This window comes from Rhipicephalus microplus, chromosome X (assembly GCF_043290135.1).
Source record: "Rhipicephalus microplus isolate Deutch F79 chromosome X, USDA_Rmic, whole genome shotgun sequence".
Lineage (NCBI taxonomy): Eukaryota > Metazoa > Arthropoda > Arachnida > Ixodida > Ixodidae > Rhipicephalus > Rhipicephalus microplus.
The window spans coordinates 256,718,527-256,738,472 of record NC_134710.1 but is presented as its reverse complement, the minus strand read 5'-3'; the positions used below and the strand labels follow the sequence as shown (position 1 = coordinate 256,738,472).

Here is a 19,946-nt window from a genome sequence, read left to right as displayed (position 1 = left end):
AAGTGCTTGGCGATCATCAGTAGGTATACATACGAAAGCAAAACTCGATGCTTGCAGAAAAATAAAATGAGCACTTCTTTTGTGCATTGATAGAAATGGTTATTTAATGTTATGTTTGCTAATAAAATGGCATTAGATAGCGTGAAATTCATGACTGGTATTGCCGTTAATACGTGTAGAACAGCTTACAGTGACCAAGAACTCGGTCTAAGCAGAAAGAAGGCCTTTGCTTGGCTCGTTTCAAAGTAACGTTTTCCTGTACTAACATACGTTGAAGTGTGTGATTTAAAATTGAAATTTTTGCTTTTTTAACGCAAATAATTTTTTCTTCAATTTGCTCTGAAATCACATCTGTCTTGTTAATTGTATGAGCTGGGTTTTGTTCTTCAGCACAAACATACACAACTTCACCATGGTATTGATTGATATGTGGGGTTTAACGTCCCAAAACCACTATATGATTATGAGAGACGCCGTAGTGGAGGGCTCCGGAAATTTTGACCACCTAGGGTTCTTTAACGTGCACCCAAATCTGAGCACACGGGCATACAACATTTCCGCCTCCATCAGAAATGCAGCCGCTGCAGCCGGGATTTGAACCCGCGACCTGCGGGTCAGCAGCCGAGTACCTTAGCCACTAGACCACCGCGGCGGAGCAACTTCACCATGGTAAAAAAATGCTATTCATTCTCGGTTGGCACACGTACCGGTCGCGCTACTACCTGCTTGCTTGCGTCCACTTCAGTCGTTCTAAGCGTTATAAACCTCAAGTGCGCGTGCGTTTAATGTGTTCTGTCCTTGAAGGCTATTTTGTGCCTGCCCACCAATCATCCAAAGTGGAATATCCTTGTGAGATTGTTTGGAAAGTGACGTCTGGGCACATGCCATATCGCTGGCAGAATGGACGATTTCGTCGATGACGCATTGGTCGAAGCTCGCAGATGAGGGAGGGAAGCATCCGCTATTGTTGTTATGCAAACAGATAATTCACCATATTCTGTTCGTATAATGTTTGTACCATTTTTCAGCATAAATGCCAACAAAAATATTTGAGGTGTTTATTTTTTTCAGTTTATTTAAACGAAACTAATTGCAACTGACAACACGGCCGAGTATGCTGCATCATCTTTCTGTCAGTCGGATCACGTCATCAGAGCAACCGGACCCTACATTGCAGAGGAATTGCAGAAATCCGACTTCGGCGGTAATCAAGAATAAGCCCAGTATTCGGCCCTTAGATTCCCGCAGCATATACGTATAGTATGTAGCTCGTTATTATTGGAACTCTTAGTCTGATTCGACTAGACAAAGGAATGAAGGAACGAACAAGAAAGAAAAAAACAAGGCAGGTATGTTAATCAGTCGAAAAGGACTGGTATGCTACAGGGGGAAGGGATGAGGGAGTGTTAAAGATGGAGAAAGAGAAAAAGTAAAGAGTACGCACATAAAGTCGGACTTCACAGTTACCATAGCGCAGTAAGTTTATTATCGCTGGCGCAAGTCTTGCCTTCAGGAAGTTGAGCACCGCCTTCGTCGCCTTCACTCGTGATGTCCTCTCCGTTCGACATGCAGAGCTGCTTTTGAATAGCTGAAGATTGACCATTGTTGAGGCTGGTCACGGTTGACCACCTGAAGTGAATACAGCGTGAAGAGCAACAAGTTCTGCAGCCGTCGAAGTCGTTGGGTTGTCTGTGTCGAAATTGACAGACAGTAATAGCCTTCGCTGGGACTATACCACTGCTCCGGACGAACACTATATAGTATACAGTTGATCTGTCGGTATAGATGTGCGTGTGATCAGCGTACTTCTCGTGAAAAAGAATAAGAGCGAGCTATTTCAGCACTGGTGATCACAGCTCCAATTTTTTTTCCGATTTCCGGTACGTTTAAGTGCACATCAGGTCGAATGGAGCACCAGGGGGATATCGCGGTTTTAGACGCGGGGCTGAAGCCTCACGGAAAGTGGGCTGCGTTGCTGACTAGGAAAAGAAGATGGGCTATTGGAAGGAAATATACGTGGTGGCGCGAGAACGATCTTGCAATGCCATGTGAGGGAATGAACGAGATTATGTCATTTATTGATACCATCCTTTTTTGAATTGAAAAGAGTGACAAATAGTACCTATAATCATCGACGTCTAGAATAATGCTCAGTGGAGCGTGATTTTGTTTATACATTTGTCGCTTGACAGGTACCAGTGTGTGAAATATCAAAGTGAGAGCGTCTCACTACACTTCCGCAAATGCATAAATTCTCTTTCTCTGGTGACGTGCAGTCGAAATAGAGGGAAATAACCGTATTTGTACAATGGTTTGAAGACCAGATCCCCTCCTGAACGGCTGCCAGTAGCCCTTGGGCCCTGGTGGCACATCCAGCTGGCTGAACGGACCAGAGTTGCTCATCCGTATTTGAGCTAAGACACTTTCTTTGGACGCTTTATGCGGCGCAACATAGTATAACTTTTCCAAACAAACTTATTTTCTCGTTCAAAGGTGCGCTTAGTTAACGCAAATGCAGCACAAAATCAATAAAATACAGGACGCATGACGTCGAGCGCAAATCCTATTCCCATCGAAAACCTATCCTCGTCGTTCATTCTAGGTGCAGCAGGGTGGAACAAAAATATGGCAGTATAAGGTGACCGGTCAAGCGTGAGACAGCCTGCAGACGGCTGATTTGGCCGTTTCGGTCACGCGGTGTTCACTGGGCACGCATATTGATCAAGTGGATCTGGTTCCCCTGGAATCAGGCAGGTTCCGCATTTCACTGATGTTTATTGCGAAACTAATTGGCGAGTAGAAGTTTTGAACGGTAATTTGTAAATATATATGAATGAAAAATGTTGTATATTAAAATCAGCCTATATGTGCTTATGTAACTGTTAAATTGAACCCAGTTCCATTTTCTCAATAGCTGACTCATGGTGAAAAAAAGTTATCATATAGCATTGCATAAACAATTTTTTTCCTAGCGCCTTATTCTCACTACTTTCAACCTTTAGATGGAAGGTTATCGCGGAGCTGCACCAACCGTTCTCTGTACGCACCACACACTCAATTTTCTTGGTCATTGTTTCATAGTTGCGAAAACGATTCGAGACTCACAACTGGTCATTCTTGCACACATATTTATTCACATTGTTTAAACACATTACATAGCAATATTTACACCATCATCTCTTCTCGCGTTAAGTGGTCAATGATTACGAATCGCAATAATGAATGGTTCCGTGATAACGTAGTGCTCAACAACGTGCCACCACTCTCCTTATCGGGAAAGTGCAGCAGAACCCTTCTCATTATAATATCAAGTCCGAGAATCGAAATAAAAACGCGTCGTGATATAAAAGATAGTAGAGGCAAAAAGAGTGCAACAATATTTTTTTTGTGCACTGGATGGCTACCGCACGGAATGTCATTTTGCTTCTTATTCGCTTTTTTTTCGCTGAATGAAGTGGCAACGAATTTTCCTTAAAGCTGTTTTCGTCTGTTTGCCGAAAAAGACCTTAGAAGTATACCTAGACAGCCACTTGGCTAACAGCGACACATTACTGTGCACTGCTGAGTATGCCAACCTCTATGTTTATAATAGATCCGGCCTTGATAGCCTCCAGTCCACCATGTAGTCACCAATGGGTGGTCTCTCCATAATGCAACTTGCCTCAGGCGGGATGAGCGCTGGTGTGTGGGATGACTGTCGATACAACTCTGCAACCGTTGCCATGCGGTCGGTGATCCTTTCTTATTTTCGCTAGCTGCCGCAACGATAATGGAAAACACGTACCTATCAAAGTTGCACTTAATACTGCGATAGAATTAAAAGGTGTGTGCGTGTGGGGGGGGGGGGGCATCTTGGGTGGTTACGAAATAGTAAACACTTCCAGATTTCTTCTTTTCTTACGAGTTTATGTTACAATTTCCAAGCCTTTTCATGGATATCACTTTCATCCGCCTTTGAAGGGAACATGCTGCTGATTTCTAAAGCTGCACCACGGTATGTAGTTGCACTTACGTGCGAGCAGGAGCCGGAAGCACTTTCTTTCGGAGTTTTTAGGTAGATTTTCAAATTAACTGTAATTGTTTCTTAATCACCTTGTATTTTCCTACGTGAATGCCTAAATGCCTATTAATTGGCACTTTGTTAGAAGGTGAGCAAATATGCGGCCATAATTGCTTTTGGTAATTGAGTAGGGCAACCTCCATTACTATAGCTCTGAATAAAATGACAATAGTTCAAAAATATAAGATAATTGTACCTCGGCTATAAATACACATGCAAAGGGCGTAAAGCTATTTACTGCCCTAATCGGTTGGATCGGTTGGATTCAGTCATGCTAGATTTGCATTACGGCTACAAGCGTCTAGTCATTAAAAAGGTCCTCGAATCATTTTCTCAAGTAATCATCGACTTCCATGAGAATCAAAATTTGTTGCCTCGCGAATATAATACCGCCAGAATTTCTCGCATACGACAAGAACAAGTGGTATTCAAAAATTTTGCTCTGCACAAAGAGGAATGGCCCGGGAAAAAGAGGTTGCGTCTGCACGCGTCATGACCTTGAGCGTGCGTTATGAAACTCGATCGCTCTCTACCGCTGTGATTCCTGCGCGCAAACGTGGCCCACTGTATTATTAGCAGACTGTGAAGCGCAGCGCTGGCATGTGGTGGCACCCCATGGCAAGAAACGCATCTTGTACTAATTCTCCTCTATATTTATGCCGGCTGTTGCACAATTTCGTGCTATCTGCTGATCGACGTCACACGACAGGCACCGGCGGTTCTGAAGAGTGAGCACTGGCCTCTGTATTAAAGCAGGGCACATGAAAAAAAGGGAAAACTGGCGCTCCGCTTCTAAGCTTTTTGCCGCACGCGAATGAAAAGTTTTGCTTAGTTGTAAGTTCGCAAAGCAGTGTCTGTACTTGGTAGAAGCTGGTTTCTCATCAAGGCCCATTAGTGGTTTCCAACCCCTTTATCATATGTACGCACACACATGATGTGCCAGTAATGAAGCAACCTTTGGCGTGCCGTTTCGCAAGCGTGCATACGTATACTGTAATCGTGTGCAACAGAGTGGTGGTCATCCTTAACTTCCTCTAATAGAGCGAGAATCTTATTAAGCGGCCATATTTCCCACCCTTGCTTTGTGTAAGACGTACCGGTGAGCTGATTGCTTAGTCGTGATAGTTTATGGCATAGCGTCTCAGGAACAAGGACAACGCAGAAGCTTGAGAAAAAAATACGTTCCTTGTGTTTTCATCCTGATGCTTCTGTATCGTCTTAACAAAGCGCGATGCTATACGCCATGAGGCCCCTATGGAAGATTCTTGATCACGGGGTGTTGCCAGAGCCAATGTTTCGACAAGTGGTCATGTCTTATTCAAGACAGGTTGCTGCCAAGAAACGTTTCTGCCTGGGAGAAGAATGAGGTTTACGGGCTCCAGTACTCGAGGCTTTGGCTCCAGTGACAGTCCACATTTCAAGGTTTTTCATCTTTTCAAGCTTCTGTATTATCCTGATTTCGTGTCTTATGATACCCTCAAGTTATTCGAACGGGTGAACCTCACGTCAGTCGAAAGCCGCATAGAGATTTCACATGAACCCTTTGTATATGGTTTCGTCACACAATCTCCGTGTGTGGCATTTTATAAGGATAATAGAGTTCGTTTCAGAACAGTTGCTCCGCATTTTTGCATGGAAACTTCATGAGTGATGGTTTGAATGCCGGCGTGACATACAACAACGCATAAGTTGAAAGCGGTATGTACAGCACAGTGAAAACGCGGCTTTCTACACGGGTTGTCAAAGTGGCACCAAGGCCTCATGACAAGTATTGTTTAAAATGATGGTGTATGATATATTATACCATGTACCATTCATTGTGCCTAAAACACACTTTTTTTTCAGAAACATTTGTCAAACATAAGTAAACTCACATCTGTCCAACTCACGCACCTTAATCAGCCATAACACCACAAGCCCAACAGGAAAGAAATTAAGATGTGCAATGCTTCACGACGAGGACAGAAGATGCACAGTTTAGTTGCCGTAATTCGTTGAGACAAAATGAGGTAACGATTTGAGTACATCCTACGACAAAAGGCTGACAAGTGGGTGAAAGCAAAGATATGGGGTTTCAGTATAGGAGAAATGTTGCTTAAAATATGGTTCTGTGCCCTAGTTGTATCATAATAAAAAATAAGCGAAAAATCGTTTTTTCTTGTTCTCTGCCCGGCTGCTTTCACAGCCTGTGTTCCCGTATTTGTTGGCCGAACGAATAAAGTCGCCGATCAACGAATATTACGAGAAAGAATAAGAGAGCGGGCGCTATTATTGCTTCCTCGCTAAAATTCTGCCCTAGATGTCCTTGCACCTGTGGTTCCGGCAGTTCTCTGCACAGAGGGCTCCGTATACGTTGGGCCGTTAATTCTACCCGTACCCCTGACGTATAGTGGCCGGTGGGCGCACCCGACACGATGAATATCGCACAGGTGTCCTGGTATGTATTCACAAGTTTCATCACCCATAAGGGGCGCAGTGGGTGATTCAATATGGCGCCCACAGAGAGTATTAGAGTGCCTCTTTCACCAGACGCCAAGGGCGTCTTTCACAAACACTTACGTCTTTCTCTAGGTTTCACAAACATTACGTCTTTTCACTCGGCGTCTTTTACAAGACGCTGCAGTGCGTCTTTCACAAACAGTTACGTCTTTCAAAGCATATGGGATGGCCTAAGCTGCTCGTTCCCATTGCGCTCTCTACAACTCTGCAACTTGAGCTCGACCTAGTGATGGCATAGTGGGTGCTGCCCAAGACGTAAACATATGCGTTTCTGACGAGTCCAGATGTAACGGTCACCAAGACTGGGGCTTAACGCCAGCAAAAATCAGATATTAGAGAGTTTGCGAATTGAGGGCCCAGGACAATGGGTCTCCAAGCAGCGTTGCGTAGGTTCCTCTTGCGTTCGGAGGATGAGCACAGTTTGAGAATGGGGTCAAACGCAGGCTACGTTGGGTAAAACGCACGGGGCGCCACCTGAGACCAAATTAAAAATTATGTGAGACGCGGGCCATACAGCACAGTGGCTCTCGCTGCATATGTTTCGTCTCGCTGGCGACCGAAGACGCCTTGGTGGCCCAGGATAGCTCAACACGAACGCAAGAGCTCAATATTGGCTTGGGTTCTGCGCATGCACCCTAGCGCGTCACAAGTTTCTTGGGTCCCAAGCTCTTTGGTGCTCCAATTCTTCAACTCTCTATTATCGTGTTCTTACCTACGCTGCTCCAGAAGTAGTCGGTGCTGACAAAGTGCGCGCTGCACACTTTCATCAGCGAAGTGACCGACTTGCCGTTTCTCAACTTCATTATTCATCCCTTTTTCCTCGCTGCATCTTCTAAGAAGGAATGGAGGCTGACTCTCGGTAATGCTCTGTTTGTACACTGCGGCACACAGCAGATACTGTTGCTTTTGAAGCCTCTAAATTTAGGCATTTTGTGGCCGCGAAGACGACTCGAACAACACAAAGCAAATGCACCCAGGAGCACTGCCGCCCCGCAGACCCACACTCTTTGAATAAATTCCGCCGGGGGCTACGGGGCGGTGTACGAAACCTGGGAATAGTAACGACAAAATGCTCCCTCCCACTTCCCTGGACGGCGCAAGACTACAGCCTGCAAATGTCGCCACGTTCGCACTCAGATCCGGCGGCGATAAAGCAGCTGCCCGTCGTCGCTGCCGCAGACTCCGGGACAGCGTGCGCTATGCTGTCGAGCACTAGGACACCGCCGGTGGTCCTGGCGGGCTGCTGTAGATGCGCCATGCATGCAGGGCTGGCCTCCGCCTTGCGGCTCTTGCGGTAGTCGTTCAGTGCCCTGAACAGGATCTTCTCGACGTTGATGAACGGCGTCTCGCACGTGACGCAGCCCACAAAGGCAGCCATGTAGCACGCCAGCAGGTGCGCGAAGTAGACATAGACCTGCGCCCAGGTGAAACAATGCAAACAGGCCTGTTATGACAATACACTTTGTAGCGTCCGCTATTAAAACTCTAGTGCCACCCTCTGTTGCTCGTATTTTATGTGAATTTTCGCCTTGTGTGGCGATCGTCGTCGTTTGAAGCTTGCGTGGTACAGAAACACACACATTCATATGGGTAATCATTTGTCTCAATGTGAACTGACCTTGTGTGTGGAATGTGTACATATGAACGCCCCGCCGCGGTGGTCTAGTAGTTGATGTACTGGGCTGCTGACCCGCAGGTCGCGGGATCAAATCCCGGCTGTGGCGGCTGCATTTTCGATAGAGGCGAAAATGCTGTAGGCCCGTGTGCTCAGATTTAGGTGCACGTTAAAGAACCCCAGGTGGTCGAAATTTACGGAGCCCTCCATTATGGCGTCTCTCATAATCATATTGTGGTTTCGGGACGTTAAAACCAACATATAGATTTTGTTTATATGAACCTATTAGCTGCATCTGAACGGATTTGTGACGTTTAGCTATTGTGTACTTTCACATCATATGTTGTACTGTCTTGCATTTCGTGCCTTATTGTTTATCTTACGGCATACCTTGTCTACTAAGAGAAAAGAAGCAGCCGATGCCACCATAATGGCACCAACCTCTTCTATTTCAACACTGTAATAAAAAAACCTACATTCTGGAGGGCCTACAATAAACCAGTCATCATGGACACATGACAAACGTTCAATTGTAACTTGAAATAAAATGTCATTGTGACAGATAATAAGTATTATTACAAAGCTTTATATTAACTGAATATGATAACAAAATACGCCTGTATGCGTGGGATAGCTGTAGCTTATCGAAACACTCACACATACTCTAGTGAAAAATACAAAAACAGAAGAAAGCTAATAAAGGAGGGGATTCACTGCCCAAAACTCTTTCTAGTATTCTGAGTGATATATATGGCATGGCCGCTATATACTAGCGTATGGCATAGTTATTACGAATGGGTCTTCCAAATGCAATTATGCCATGTAGATAATGTCTGAATTATTAGCAAAGGCGTGCGACACGTGTGCTACTACTGCAGCTCTCGAGAATGGCTGCTTCCCCAGTCTGAAAACTTCGTATACTTCGGACACTGCCTCAGCCTGGTATAAGACGGTCGATTTTGGAGTCGTTAGTATGCTCTTGAAAACCAACATTTTGTCAACGTGTTCCCGTTGGAGAGCCTCAGCCGAACTTCTAAGGAGTCTGTCAATTATGGCAACATTACGTGTTCGTTTAGATGTTGCTTTCTTTGCAAGATGCCCTTCAACATTATCTGAGCTTTGCCACCAAGCTCAGCTCACTTTTTTAGTGTGTGTGTAATCATTAGATCATTCTGTACCGTCTTCAATAGTGATAAAATGAGTGAAACTTTTTCGCCGTTTTTTTATTACTGCAGTAAATTACGGCTTGTGCGTGGGACACATTGTGACTATATAATTAATAATATGTCTATTAGTGACTGCATACACTAACGTTGAGCCTTATTGGTTCATTTCGAGATCATTTTCAGAAGACAAATTGGCAATACACCTGCGGTGATTAAGATCACGTTTTCTTGTCTAGATTCCTTGCACGGAGTTGCAAGGCCAAAAGGACGTATACATGTTCTGTACTATGAAGCATGGGGAAAATGCTGTATTGTTCCTTCATGTGCTGTTTTCCTCCCGATTTTCTGAAAATGGCTGGCTACTTCATGTAGGCTGGCGAGTTTTTTTAGGTGTGTTATAAAAATGCTTCATACCTCGCGCAATACCTTATTTCATATGCCATGTTTCAAAGCTGTAGAGAGCCTGGAAACATCACTATTGTAATGCAAGCAACCAATCCATCAAACAACTATTCACAATCAATCGCAATATATCAAAAGAACAAACAAGCAAAGTGTAAGAATCACATATTGGCAGCGCAAAACTAACGGGACGCAAAAGGAGGATACAAGCAAGCGCAGACTGAAAGTTTATTTATTAACAGAAGATAATATATACCAGAAAAACACTAAGGGAAAGGAAAAGCACACAAGGGAAGGTTCCACCGTGATCAAGCGTTGTTCGGAAGCGAGATTTCACAATGTAAAGGAAATACAGAAGGCCCGTTGATACCACTATCAATATTATTTTCTATGAAAAAGGCTCCCGCGATCTCCCTAGTTTTTGTGTATAGTACAGACGAGCGCGAAAATTCAGGTACGCAACCAAACTTGGTGCAATGGGCGGACAAGTGAAAACCCGGGGCCGACTTCAGTGCATTGTAGTGTAGTGGACGACACTAGATCACGGTGGAACCTTCCCTGTGGTATTTTTCTTTCCCTTGGTGTTTTCATGGTATACATTATATTCGGTGAATAAACCAAGCTTCGGTCTGCACCCGTTTGTCTCCTTTTGCGTTTGCGCTACCTTTATTTCAGTATGGATCTATACCACCTAGGCCGCCTTTCGATTCTTCTACAAAGTGTAGGAAGAACAAATTAGATAAAAAAGACATGCGATCTGCATCAGTAAATGATATCTTAACGAAGATTGAATAAATTGATTGATATGAAATATATATTGATTGATATGTGTGGTTTAACACCCCAAAACAACTATATGATTATGAGAAACACCGTAGTGGAGGACTCCGGAAATTTCGACCACCTGGGATTCTTTATCGTGCACCCAAATCTTTGCACATGGGCATACAGCATCGTCACCTCAATTAAAAATGCAGCCGCCGCAGCTGGGATTCAATCCCGCGACCTGCGGGTCAGCAGCCGAGTACCTTAGCCACTAGACCAGTGTGACTTTTTTCTTTTTTATTACACTAGAGATAACTGCGGTGGGGCGCTTCTTAATGCGTAGTAGCATAAAAATTTTTTAAGGTTCCTTCAGTTTCTGAGGTATATTAGTTCTATCTGAATGTTTTTCTTTACTTCATCGCATTTCTGGATGGTAAAAAATAAACTAATTTTTTTAATATTTTATATACTGAGAGTTCTCGCCAAAATAAAAGAAAAACTCTAAAAAATTGCCTGTGGCATACACATATATACCATAAATTTACTCACTGAACTAAAAAACTAGAAGAGGCTATTACTATTATTCAATTCTGTAATTTAAATTCAATGATGACCAGCATCTTCCTAATTTTCTTTATCGTTAATTATTTTGGCTCACATATTCTAATTTAGTGAACGGAGCCATTAGTATTACTAGGCTCATTTACTCGCAACAAAAATTAAAACTAGCACCTCCCTTGAGATAATCAAATTTGCAGAAAAGAAAAAAACTAGTTTTACGCTACTTATTTTTTACAAGACGCCTTTTCATGCGTACAAACTCCAGCATTACTTGAATACCAAGGCGTCACTTTAGAAGCTTGGAAACCTAAATATCGAAATTGATGTTTTCCTCAGAAGTCATTCCAATTGGATGTTACTTTCATGGTGGCCGGCTGCCATTTTAATGCAATAACGTCGAAGAGCTCACTTCATGGAAATTCTGGTGTCGATGTCGTTGGTTGTGAGCGAAAAAGAGGCATCTTGTGCGAGGTCAAAAAGTCTAGAAAGATGCAAATAAAATAAATATTATAAAATTCAGGTTTCTATGGAGGATTGAACCCAAGTCTTTGCGTGGAAAGCAGGTGTTCTACCACAGAGCCACGGGTGTTTTTTTCTTTTGCATGGTAGTTATTGCAAATGTTCCGTATATAGCGTACAAATTACCTAAGCCTTCTTCTACAAATGTACAATAGGCATTACAAAACAATACCATACAACACTGCGCCTAAAAGAGTATTTGAGCAGCACACTTCATGAGCTATTGAGAAAGGTCTGCTTGAAAATACAGTGAAAATCACTTCCTTTGCTTGAAAATGCAGCGAAAGTAACTTGCATGCTTTATTGACACACGCGTCCTGTATACAGGTTTCACAATTCAACATGTAATATCGCTGTATTAATGCGGGGTAAAAGCTTACACTGCGACCATACGTCAGAAGGTACATGTGATTATCATGACTTAATGGCTTAAAGCGGGCCACCCACTACAAAAGGCACACACGTTATTTCGCCTTTTTCATTAAGACAACGTAGTTTGTGTGCATAGCAAGTTCGAAAAGATTTCACGTGCTCGACTGGCCGTTGTTTAAAGCATGCTACCCATTACATTGAATGCAGCCGTGTGTGGAAGATCACTGTCACAAGCCTCTTTGAACTCAGCACGCACTAAGGACAAGATATTGCTACCCCGTTCAACTCGTAAAGGCTAAACTGAAGAATGTCCCAATTTTTTGAAGTAAAATTGTAGTACAGAGAAACTTCAATAGAAAAAAATTGTTAGCTTGGGCATGCAGGTACTTCTTTTTTTCAGGCGCACTTTTTTTTTCTATATCGACGATCTTTCTTGTGACGTGACAGAATCACGATGTGATTTTGAGACACGCCATAGTGTAGGACACCGGAAACTTTGACCATCTGGTGTTCCTTAGCGTACATGCACTGACATCGCCCAATACATGGGCCTTTAATATATTTCGCCTCCACCCAGGGCTGATTTCACGAAGCATTTCAGAAGAGATTACTATCCGGTCCCCCAGCATGCCCGACATCAAGACTGGCTGGTGGCTGCTCTTACCAGGAGCTTGAGCGTGTAAGTGGTGATGGTGCTGAAAGTTGTGTTAGCCAGGCGTCCTCTACAGAAAATCGTTCCAGCTGGGCGTATCTTGCCTTATGATTACAGGTGTTAAACAAAACGTTGTTTGGCAGTCGTTCAAGTATTACTATTTCAGATCATTCTAAGAACAGTATACCTACACACGGCGTTGAAAGTTCTTTCTTTAGGGGTATACGCTATTACGATTTTGGCCATCACCACGGCTACCAGATGAGGTGCGCGCATTTCACTCCTTTTATGAGACACTTTCAGAAGAAGCAATAAGCTTTTCTTGTGTGCCACTCTCTTATCGGCGACGTCCAAGTTGGACATCTGATGGCGATTTTTTCTATCAAAGTGACATGTCTTTCAAGTGCCTCTAGGCATCTACACATGATAATTGGTTTTATTTTACGTGTGGTACATTAGAAGCAGTGTTAGCCCATATTTTGGAGTACGAATAATTGAAAAAAGAGCCCGGCAGTAAAAGGAAAAAAAAAAACAAGGCTTTGAAAGCAGAATTAGCCGCTCGACACTCCGCACCACAGCGCGCCAGGCGGTGAGCGCAGCCTTGGTGTATACGCACCACCATGAATTGGGTGACGTAGATGGCGTTCATGGTGTGCGCTGCGTACATGAACATCAGTGGTGGGTGCAGCAGGTAAACCATGAAGGTCATCTTGCTGAGGGGCACGAACGCCTTCCACGACAGCAGTGTGTCCACGAACCCTGCGAGTCGATCGGGGCAGATACGTTGGCTGCCACAGGAACGCGGAAAGACAACATCGCGATAGGACGACGTCCCCGCATTTTGTTCGGTCGTCCATTTGCGCTCTGCTGCGCTAAAGTGACGTCATAAGGGCACAAGCAAAAGACGAGAGAAAGTCATTTCACGGTTCAGGCCAGATTGGCTATACTGTGGAAAGGTTACGGCATTAATGACGTGCGCTGGGAAACATGTTTATCTTGTTTTTCTTTTTTTTGGGGGGGGGGGAGGGGGGGCGAAGGTTCCGGGAGGTTTCATCGATGTCAGCAACCTTTATGGCGCCTGCTATTATGAACGCTCTATAGAGTAAATTCAGCAGAAAACAATAATGCAATCTGGTAGCTTTTGGGCACAAAGACGACGTAGTCGAAAGTGGAACGGAAGCCCGTGTGTAGTCCAATATACATGACAACGATTGATCAGGGACACCGACCACCATAGTTTACGAAATGCAAAGGCCTTTTGGCTCCCGCATGGCAGACTTGTTTATAATGCGGGTGAAGGTGGGAATGGTCCTGCTTCGCACTATAAGAGGTCATGTAGGCAATGAACGTACGCATGCGTAGAGTTGCCGTCACTGCGATTAAGTGTGTGCTCAGTAGTATAGATTGCCAGATAACAGATAAAGTCGGGAAGTCTACTTCTTTTCTATCTCCATTACATTTGACTTACAGCCGTATATTTCATGGCAAATTGTTTCTGTGTGTTCGGCCAGCACGTTTTATGACAAGTACGTTTTTCTTACATAGTTCATGTGCTGCCTCACTCCTTGCTAAAAATTGTGTCACTTGCTGAATGTCTTCAACGCAGTGTTTGTTAAGTTAAAAAAAAAACCCTAAAGTTAAGAACAGCCAAGGACGTCGAGTATTTGGATACGCGGAATACGCCCCGTTTTTGACATACTCGTCTGCAGAATTTGCACCTATAATTTCGAATGAAATTATTTTAGCTTTGGAAGGTTGAGCTATTTCTGTATTCATCACACGTTTGAACAGACAAATTATGACAAAAGTTGATAATACAGGTGAAGTGCAAAGCAAAATGTTCGCCCGCCGGAGAAATGAAGAGGTGAGATAACAGGAACACTTCGGATATTTTTGAACGTTCTTGAACTTGAGTGAAAATTGCGCTTGTATAGTATATCATCAAATCACAACACACATCGTTATTAGTTGGGCGAGGAAGCTCCAATTAGTTCTTTTTCGCGCATTCGAAATCACAGCCGGGTCATTTTGACCACATAAAGACTTCGAATAGTCTTTTCAGAAGCTAATGACACTTGCCGAAGTGTTCTTCAGAGTATACAACCACCGCCACCAGCAATTCCTTCTCTTATGATGTCCTACGTGTTGCTTTAGAATGCGTCATACCATTGCGGTCACATCATTCTTACATTACAAGGAAGCCCATTAAAGTTCTCAAACTGATTACCTCACATCACATGGTTCACCAATGGTTGGAGGCAAAAGAGAATAGCGGAAAAACTGGGTGAATCACCTCCATGGCCAGAAACACATGCGAACGTGACCCAGGCGACGCACAGTGTCCACGCGGGACGGCTGGTGGCCCCGTATAGCACGCTGAGAAAGGGGCCAGGAGGTGAATGGGCGTTCCATTCGTAAACGCCGTACACGATGGTCAGCCCCGTGGTCACTGACGACAGCCACCCCACCAGCTGTATCCGCTGCGAGACCACAAACGAAATGCCAGTCTGTTACATGTGTTCACTGCCTTCACCGTTGCATTTATAGACCTGCGGGAACCTCGTGACTCCGCAAATGTCGCTGCAGAAACCGGTAGCAGGTTACAAGCTAAGAAAAAATATAATTTTCGACCACAATTACCACCATACAACGTGAAAAATGCTTACACAAATGTCCCAGCCAATTGCGTTCGTCAATGTTCATGTTCGTTTAACATTGCGCCGCTTTCGATATCAGAGCTTTATCATACAGGCATACGTTTCTATAGAAAATTTTATACACAAAACGTGGTATTCCCGACGAAATTCGTCAGATAGTAAGCCAGGCATAATATTTTAGGCACAAATGATGACTTTTAATTTTACGATAAGCCAAGTATTTACACTGGCTGATAGAAAGTGCTTGCATTTCACACAAAAACTAACTGGTGCGGCCCTCTTGCAGAGGGGGAGTACCAGTGTACTGTGGTTTTGTGGCTAAAACTCTTATTTAGTCCTGCGTGGGAACCGACTACACATATCATAGTATTTTACAGTAAAATTGTTTTTTTTCATATAGCCATCATAGGAATCCACACTTCGATAATTAATTTGTTATTTATTAATTAATTATTGGTGTTCAGTCAGACAGCTTTAGTATTATCGAAATACGCAAGTATAATGTTTAATCAAAATACAGCTTAAGGGTAAACCCGCCTTTAATAAGTGTGTACGATGACCTAAACTTTGTTTTGTGCATCTGAATACGCCTTACAGCCTCTAGTGGGAACTAAAAATACGGTTTACAATAGTGCGGTATCTCTCTGGTGTTGAGCTGGGAACTTGGACCTTTCATAAATCGTGGTAATGCATCGCGGGCAGCAAAAACGGTTAGTCGTCCTCCGCAAAACTGCCCCGACTGGACATATTGGTTTCCCGTTATTTTGCATTTTTTATACATTGATTGCCTCTGCGTTTATTATACATGCGAACAGGTATTTTCGTGGGTTGACCATGTCATTTGGAGAAGCATGCTGGGTGTAACTTGCCGGGAAACATAATCGGTATCGGTTATTATTATTGAAGCAACTAGAAACTTCGATTGCACTATACAGAGAAGTTGAAGGAGATGCAAAGCTCAAAGCCACTCCTGGCCGAGCGCACCCAGAGATGGACGGTGTGCATGCAGCGCCGCTTACCCTGCTCATTTTGACCTGCCTGTACTTGTAGATGAGGTATCCGAGGCACAGGCCAACGGCGAAGGACGGGAAATGTGTGTACGGACGGAATGCGATGTCGTTCAGGAATGCGTTCAGGTTTCTGCAAGTAAAAAGTTATAAAAATTCTCAACACCACTCTCCCGTCTATGTTATGTTTTAAACGTTTAACGTTTAGAAGATGCCCTGGAAACTGCTAGCTGGCTACAGGTTTACGAGACTTGTTCGTTGGCTATACTTTGTCGCAAGTTTTGTATACGTGCACCATTTATTAGTTCTTATTCGTAGCAATAGACATTACATTTTTTGCCCTTTAATAATAGAGTTTGCCTTAGATGTTGTGAATTCGAAGAAGAAAACCGAAGTTTTTCGGTCATAGTTACACGCACTGTTGATTCCCACAGCACTTGTTTTGTGAAAACCGGTCATTGAAGAAGAAAAACAAACGCAACACCGATAGTCACTTGAAAATTCTGAAGCCTGGTCTTCAATGAAAGAACAGAAATTAATCACGGGGAAAGGCACACGACCACTCTATCTCAAGCGATAGTCTGTAGAGGGTATCGGTGTTTGTGAACTAACTGGCTCGGGCCGAACGGCCTACACCAGAAGTCTTCTGGTGCATCACTTCCAGTAATGTTTTTTTCAATGGTCCGACGGTGTTTTCGTGGTGCGTTTGAGTTTGCTGCTCTATTATTTCTGGCAATTTTTTTAGGGTGCGTATAGAGCAACGTCTAGCGGCTACACGAAGGGGCTCGACGTAGCGCAAGGGAGGTACAGGTGCGGCCACTGCTGCAGGTAACACGGCTCGCGTGGCCGACGGGCGCCACGCGAAATATCCGTCGTGACGTTCCAATGAGCGCAACCTCCGGCTTCGTGTTACCTCTAACAGTGGCCGCGCAAATACAAACAGAAAACACATGAACTGCAAATGTTAGCGAACTTAATCGGGCCAGTTGGTGGTGGTAGTGGTTAGAAGATGAGAAAAGGCACCTAATTTCTGCAACCCGGTCGGGAGCACGGCGCAGTGCCTAAAGTTGGTTCTGCGTGTCGACGATGTGCGTGCGCTTTGAAGACGCAGAGAGAGAATTGAGCCGGGACCCACCTGTCGTTTCCCTGTCCGCGTCTTCAAAGCGCTTCTACATCATCGACATGCTGGACAACAGTTGCCTGATTCATAGTGAAGTTGTACAATTCAGCTTTTCGACTAGAACTGAAAGTCTGCCTCCTGTCGAACCACGAACATATGTGTGTTTTCGTCTAAGCACACAACTTCAGAATAAAACGCTTATTTCGGCGCCTGTGTCACATCGGGCACCTTTTGTAGAGATCAGCGGGGCTCGGAGTCGCTCAGAATACGAAGTGTTCGGGTGACTGAGAAATGATAAAATGTACTGTTTACGTGAAGTGTGGTTGAGTCACGCGAACTATTATGGTTTACTCATGAGTAAGCTATTCATGAATCAAACTTTCAAGTTGAACGTGCACCTATAAACCTACAGTCCCTGTTCACACCCAAAAGATAAATTAGCTAGAATACGGCGATGTTCATTAGTGGCAGAAAGACAGGCTATCAGTCATTTGCTCGCACTAATGAGAGCCCACTAAGCGGCGTTCTTTTCAGGAAAATAATACGCAGCGACGAAAAAACGTGGACACGACGACGTACACTATGCGGCGATTTATGTTGATCGCGGCTACTTTGTGTCCCATGTTGTTTCGCACAGTACATATCATTGATGCCGCTCAAACTACACTAGAAACACCTTCGCGATAGACTGTCAGTGTTGGGTTTGTCTTTTGCTACCCAGTTCAAGTGTCAGTAAAAATATCTGCCACGGGTGGCAGACGACAGCGACAGATGCGTTCCCGGTAATTGGGGGCCTTCGACTTTGGTCTAACGTCTGAGTATCGCCTCTGAGTCATTAGTCTGTGCTGTGCTGTACGTTGCCTTTAATGAAGTGGGCAGTACAAACCTACACGCTCTTATTGGGAATCCAGTTTTCTAGCGTAATCGCTGCAATGCAGGCGCACATTATATCGTCATCGGTCGGAAAACAGAACGTGTTGGCTAGCATATGAAATTAGTTAGGACTTGCTGACTGCATCCTGTCTTGACACAGCTGTGCTCTAGTGGCGAGCGCTTCATTGGAATAACTTTATCCGCATAAAGCATCGGAACACAAGCAGCCGCGGAGAGCAAGAAGGGCTAAAAGCATGCAAAAAGACAAGGTAAACAGTGAGTTTCCAAGGGTATTTTTCTGGTGAACGCACAATGTTGCCAGAGACCTGCAGGCGCTGGCGAAACCGACTGTACAAATTCGCTTCTCGCTGCTGCTCGCACGCTGTCTTGCTGTATATGCCTCTTCGTCGGCTGCGCTGCTTGGAAGCTGCACCGCGTGGCTAGTCATGCGAACGTTTCAGAGCTAGCGCTGCCGGTACAACATCAATTATGTTTGCAGGTGTCAAGGCCGGAAATTAAAAAAAAACAATAAAACAGATGCAGCTCCACTAGTGTGAAACCTGAGCAAATGCGCATAGCACGGCGACGCAGCGATTACCACTAGTAGAATTCTCACTGTTCTGGTTACCAAAGCGTTGGTGACGTTAATGTTTGAGGTTAGCTTGTAGGATTTCCCCGGCACGAGCAGAATCATGTTAGTGAGATTAGCGAAAGTGGTGTGCCGCGTGGGCGCTACTTTTTGATACATGTCGACTGCAACGTTTGAAATATGTGTCGTCTGCGACTACTTCCACTAGGTCATTACCCTTATCGTTATGCTTAGTCGCTATGCGACCAAGCACCAGCGAAGTGCAGGCGCGAACAATCGTGCGCTCTGCGAGGCGGTGGCGACCTCTTGTATTCGGCTCAGGAGTCAACCTCATGTGTCCGCAACATTTTTTATCAATCTTAGGTTAATTACTATGATTACTAAATGGTTATTATGGTTTGTTATATTATTTTACACCTTCTTCGTTCGTGCAAACCCGGTTTGAGTATTGCTACCCATGTTGTAATACTTAATTGGGGGCTTGATTGTGAAAGTGACTTTGACACGGGAGATTTATGGATGCACTGAAAGCTCGACCCATAACGTTCTTCACACTTAAAAAATGAAGTGTGGCTGGAAATGAAACACTGGTTGCAAAAAATAACTAAATAAAACGATTCCAGCAGCCAGAAGTTTCCACGGACTAAGTCATGCGCACTGAGCTATTCCCAATAATGAATGCATGAACATTTCGCAGAATACTACGAGTGAAAGCAGGAACAGAACGGTGCCCGAAGCTCAAATGAAGCAGTGCCGTCTCCTGACATGTTTTTTTTTTCCACGATGATACCGATAGTAACTAGACGATAAAAAGACATCAGGAACCTCTCAAGACGCTGACGGAAATATAGTAGTACCGTTAAAATCAGTAGTACTATTCAATGCTGTGGCTGGTAATTAGGCAGGTGATTATGATTAAGTAATATGAAGAAAATAGGATTTCCCATTGACGCTGAGAAAATATTGTGTTTCTTGCAGGTGTGCGGAAGATTCGCAAGGAAGAGAGACAGTATTATGTGATGTATGATGAGACATCCCATAATGATGAGGTATAAAATGGCAGCGGAAAGCATAGGACCGAGTTGATTG

The 19,946-nt window shown here is 44.1% G+C and overlaps 1 protein-coding gene across 1 annotated transcript in view; it reads right to left on the bottom strand.

Annotated features, from left to right (window-relative positions):
• Positions 1-3,126: 3,126 nt before the first annotated feature.
• Positions 3,127-19,946, bottom strand: part of LOC119162263 (nose resistant to fluoxetine protein 6) — a 31,803-nt gene continuing 14,983 nt past the window's right edge. The window contains exons 10-13 of the mRNA XM_075878987.1: positions 16,288-16,408; positions 14,905-15,091; positions 13,228-13,370; positions 3,127-7,973 (exon numbers count right to left, since the gene is read on the bottom strand). Of these exons, the coding sequence (XP_075735102.1) occupies positions 7,662-7,973; positions 13,228-13,370; positions 14,905-15,091; positions 16,288-16,408 (763 nt within the window). The 3' untranslated portion in view covers positions 3,127-7,661. The remainder of the gene's footprint in view (positions 7,974-13,227; positions 13,371-14,904; positions 15,092-16,287; positions 16,409-19,946) is intronic.